The sequence below is a fragment of the Tyto alba genome, unplaced genomic scaffold, assembly GCF_018691265.1.
Source record: "Tyto alba isolate M040663 unplaced genomic scaffold, T.alba_DEE_v4.0 Super-Scaffold_44, whole genome shotgun sequence".
NCBI classification, from domain to species: domain Eukaryota; kingdom Metazoa; phylum Chordata; class Aves; order Strigiformes; family Tytonidae; genus Tyto; species Tyto alba.
In genome coordinates this window covers 9,969,278-9,974,186 of record NW_024881320.1, presented here as the reverse complement: position 1 = coordinate 9,974,186, position 4,909 = coordinate 9,969,278, and the positions used below count along the sequence as shown (strand labels likewise).

At 50.9% G+C, this 4,909-nt stretch overlaps 1 protein-coding gene across 1 annotated transcript; it reads right to left on the bottom strand.

Moving 5' to 3' along the window:
• Positions 1 to 946: 946 nt before the first annotated feature.
• CLDN5 (claudin 5) lies at positions 947 to 4,708 on the bottom strand. Its single transcript, XM_042805618.1, has one exon. It carries the CDS (start codon positions 4,617 to 4,619, stop codon positions 3,969 to 3,971), a length of 651 nt encoding a protein of 216 aa, XP_042661552.1. The 5' UTR covers positions 4,620 to 4,708; the 3' UTR covers positions 947 to 3,968.
• Between the last annotated feature and the right edge of the window lie 201 nt (positions 4,709 to 4,909).

Genomic DNA, 4,909 nt, shown 5'->3' with positions numbered 1-4,909 from the left:
GAACTATTTCCTTAAACATCCTGCAGCAAACATGACTGATTGAGCTTCCTTTTCCCTCTGCCTGGTGCATTTCCCTTCTTTGCACAGACAGGATCTAACCAGATTTGCAGGGTATGAACTGCAGGTTACTTTCAAATTCATAACTATGAAATGGTTCGTTTAGCAGGACAAAGGCCAAGCCAGCAGACACCCTTTTTCCAACTCAGCATGTGCATAGCAATGGGAGGGTGGCAAGGAGCTTTTGTTAATCTCAACCGAGCTGGCAAGAATGCTGCAAAACGAAGTCTTTGAAGATGTTTTTTCTTCATTTTTAAAGCAACAGTTTGTTAAAAAAGCTTGAAGATCTTGCAAAAAAAAAAAAAAAAAAAATCTGCAAACAAATTGGAAGACCTCCCTGGCAGTCATATAATTTAGGCAAATATCCCTGCTAGCAATTAGCCTCTACAGTTTCCTTTAACAGCCATTTTCTCACAGATTCTGTTCTGATGCGTTTGTGAAAATGTTTTTCCCAGCTTGAATGCACTTTTAAAAAAAAAAAAAATGGGTGGCAGGAAGAATTAGGGTATCAGGTCAGGTTGGGGCTGATCCAAGCTGCAGCGGGATTTTTTTAGTTCTACTTTAAACATGTAGGAATTGAAAGCTTAAAAAGCTTCATGCTTAGAGCTGTTCTCAAAATAGTTGGGACTCACACTCCATTTCCTAATGTGCTCACATCACAAGACCAACTGCTGCTACTTGCTCTTTTGTCTGAGGCTTCGGTGGAGAGCAGAGATGCTGACTGCTCTGCAAGGAAGGAGTCTCAGCAAGGAAGGAGTCCTTCCTTCTTCCCAAGGTAGCCCAGGTGAAGGTTGCCTTTTGGGCACGGTTATCACACCCCATCTTCCTGAGCCCAAACCAGCCAGTGCCTTTCACAAAAAACAGTGACCCTATTCAGGGATTGGTTTAGATGTTTTTATTTTTATGTGAAATCATAAATACAAAATAAAAATAGTAAACAAGTGCTATAGATTTCTTTTTTCATTGGGATGAGGTTCGGGCCTGAACCTGAGCGCTTCCAAGTCTTAAGGTTCAGGACTAGGTCTTTGTTCTTGTAAAACAAAACAGCAAAACCCAACTTAGACTTCTACCCTGAAGCCAGTGCCGTCGGTAACAGCGTTCTCTTAGGTTATTTTTTTAAAGCGCAGCAACAACTAAGTATAGTGAAGGATGAGATTAAATATAAAAATATTTTTTAAAAATGGGCCCCACTTCCTGCTAGTATTGTTGGGCACTGCCCCACTGACCTCAGCAAAACATGGTTACATCAGCAGTAGCGTGTTTTTGGTATGATGCTGTGTTTACTAGTACATTCACAGTTAGTGCTGGCTTCTTTGAAGAGGTCATGTGTAATTGTTTCAAATTTTGGTTATAAGAGAATTGAGCCCTGCCGTAACGCAAAGCTACATGTCAAGAAGTTTGGCTTGTTAAAAAACCATTCCCTTCTAGGGTGTGGGTTTCCCTCCTTCTCCCCAAGGCACCACTTTTGACTTGATTTTAAACGCTAGTGATGCACTGCCCAGAAAGACTTCATCTTTTGGACAGAGCCCAAATCCTGCAACATTTCTAAAGAGTCTACAATACAGATGCATGCGGTTGTGTTTGTCAGTGAGGGTTGTTTTTCAGTTCTTTAATTTGAGACAAGAGATTGAGGTCCAGAATTTGGGCTGATACCAGTTGACTGGTTTGCTAGATGCAAGAGAGTTGAGTGAGGGCGTGGTGTGTCTATGGGCTGGCTGACAAATACAGTTGGATGTTATAATTTAAAATAAAGTAACCATAAAACAAATAAAGGCACCAAACCACGTAACAAGCCAATTTTGGTAGATTTCTTGTAAAATATATGCTTTTAAATACATTTACATTTTACAAGGTTACACGGTTTAAAAAAAGTTGCAATGATGAAATACAGAATATTTCCTTCTTGTACCAAAACTACGTATCACATCATAACAACAATATTATAGCTTTTATTTAAATGCAGATGGTATAAGAACTGCACCTCTTTATAGAGCAAAACTAGTTCTAGACATAGTGCTCTGCTTTTGTATTCTCTGATGGGCTCAGACCCTGCTATTTATGTGTTTTAAAATGAAAGCAGTTATCTTTAAAAGGGTAAATTGTGTGTTCAATAGTCAACATGAAAATTTGTAGGGGCAAGGCTTTAGTCTGTCATTCAGGTCTGCATACATATTGATACCACTGGGGTTTTAAGTTTGCTAAGCAAGGTAAGAACAGAGTCAATGTAAATCTGTCACAAACCCATGGCTATGGTTAGTCCGTAAGTCTTGGCATTATCAGAAAGTTGTAAGAGTTAACGCTCAGGTTAGGTGTACACTGTATCGCTCCATGGTTGTGAGGGACCCACGAGGTTGTAGCATTGTGCTCCAAGGAATATAAACAGCGCATCGCCTCACAGATTCTTGGCAGAAATCTCCTTATGGTGATACAGATGCTGCCAGGGTCTGTGGCAGAATTCTGTGTTGATTTAAAAGTACAAGTAGTTTGCATGGAAGATTATCACACCACCCCTTAACCTCTCCTTTAAAAAAAGTTTGTCTCTGCAGTGTAAAATGGAAAGGTTTATGCTAATACTCCAGGCTGTGGCAAAGTTTAACAGGTGTTGAGCTCAGAAAATGAGAGTTACGTTGCCCAGAGCATCTTCCTTCCAGTCTGCAGTGTTACCAGGGCAATATGGAGGAGCTGAGAGCTGCAAGAGCCATGACTTCACATCTTTTGATGAGCCTGCATAAAGTCTCAGTCAAGATATTTGGTAAAATTCTTCTAGCAATTGCTTTGCCTGATTTGGTAAATGAGGAAAGCACGCGTTAACAAAATTATGATGGGGAGCCAACCAAGTGTATGTCCAGCTGAACACACAAATCAAAATTGGCAGCAAGTGCGGCTTGGCAAGAAGGTCATGAAAACCACCCATACCCCCAACCATTAACATCTGGGACAATTTTTGGTTCCAGTCTCCTGTAGTGCAGATGAGAGGATGCAGAGGGATGCCCCACTGGAGTCAGGACACACAAAGATCTCCTAGATCTGAGTCTAGTCCTCCAATACTTCTGGCAATGAGTTCATATTCAAGTAAACAGAACAGAAGCTGATGAAGGAGAAGGGATGAAAAACCTCGAGGGGCAACCTAGTGTAATCTGGCTTGTGCTTCACTAAACGACATCAACTACCTGACATCTCTTTCAAAGGTCTCAAAGACACACCCAGCAATGCACTCCTCCGAGAGACTGCAACAACTAAATAAATCACCTTTCTCCAAACAGTTACTTGCCAGCGGGATTAAGGACCAAGGTTAGTGTCATGCTTTAGACAAAAGCCCTAGTTTAGTTGCCCAAATAGAACAAAATCCCCCTAACTAGTGAAAGCCCCAGCAGGAACAGCCAGATGCAGGTTTTCGGGGGAGAAAATGAAGAAGGGAGGCTTCTCCTCGGCGACAGTGCACGCCCGGCGGCCCGGTGCTCCCGGCCAGGCGGTGCCCCGAGCGGCACCGGCAGCGAGAGCGGGGGGTGAAGTACTCACGGGCGGGCCGGGGAGGGGCCGGGAGCCGCGGCGGGAGCCCGGCCGGGGCGTCCCGGCAGACGCTGCCGCGTCTCGCCCCGGCTCCTCGGTTCCCCCGGGCCGGGAGGACGCGGGTTCGGCGGGGGGTGCTCCGCTCGCCCCGGGCCCGCGGACGGTCAGTACCGGGTGCCCGGCGGCGCAGCGGAGCGGCCAGACCCGCCGGGGAGCCGGGCTGGCGGGGGCGCTGCCCTGCCTAGGGCTGCCGCTTCACGGGGGTCCCCGTTAAGAAGAGCCTCTAGGCAGGGGAGCGCTGGAGCTCACCGCAGCCGGTCCCGGCGCCGTGCCCGGTGCCGGCCGGCTCGCAGCCCTCTGTCCGTGTCCCCTGTGGGCCGGGGGGAGCGGGGCAGCCCCGCTCAGACGTAGTTCTTCTTGTCGTACTCGCCGTTGGAGGTGGGCCGCCGCGGTGCCGAGTACTTGACGGGGAAGGAGGTCTCGTCGTGCTGGGAGCAGGAGCAGCAGCAGATGAGGCAGCCCCCGAAGAGCAGCAGGGCCGTGGCCGCCCAGCCGATGTAGAGCGCGGCCCCCATCTCCCGCTTCTGGGACGGTGGCACGGTGGGGTCGTAGAAGTCGCTGATGACGATGTTGGCGAACCAGCAGAGTGGGACGAGGACCAGGACCCCGCAGAGGATGTAGATAGCCCCGCCGGCGATCACAATGCGGGATTTCATCTTGCCAGGCCGGATGCAATTGGTGCACTGGGCGCCCACCACGGTCACCATCAGCGCCACCAGCCCCAGCAGAGCCACGACGACGGTGAGCGCCCGGCCCGCCTGCACCTCGGGCGGCAGCGCCAGGATGGAGTCGTACACCTTGCACTGCATCTGCCCCGTGCTCTGCACCACGCAGTTCATCCACAGCCCTTCCCAGATGGTCTGCGCCACCACGATGTTCACGTCGATGAAGGCCGACACCTGCCACATGGGCAGCCCGCAAGCCAGGATCACTCCCACCCAGCCCAGGATGCCCAGCCCCAGCCCTAAAATCTCCAGCGCCGCTGAAGTCATGCTGCCGCCGGCGCTGCCCGCCCCGCACCGAAACCTCCGGAAAACGGCGCGGCAAGCCCGTACCACCCTGCCCAGACCGCTGCCGAGCCGGCTCTAAGCGGCGCGGCCGCCGGGCACCGCTATATGAGGAGCCGCAGGGCGTCCGCCCCCGCCCGCCCCCCGCCTGGCCCGGCCCTTTCCCGCGGCCGGGGGGACGCGCGGGGCCGGGGCCGGGGCCGGGGCCGGGGCCGGGGCCGGGGCCGGGGCCGGGGCCGGGGCCGGGGCCGGGGCCGGGGAGCTCCCGCTGCTGC

Coding starts and splice junctions, on each gene's coding strand:
- CLDN5 (XM_042805618.1), bottom strand. CDS start 4,619: ATGACTTCAGCGGCGCTGGAGATTTTAGGGCTGGGGCTGGGCATCCTG.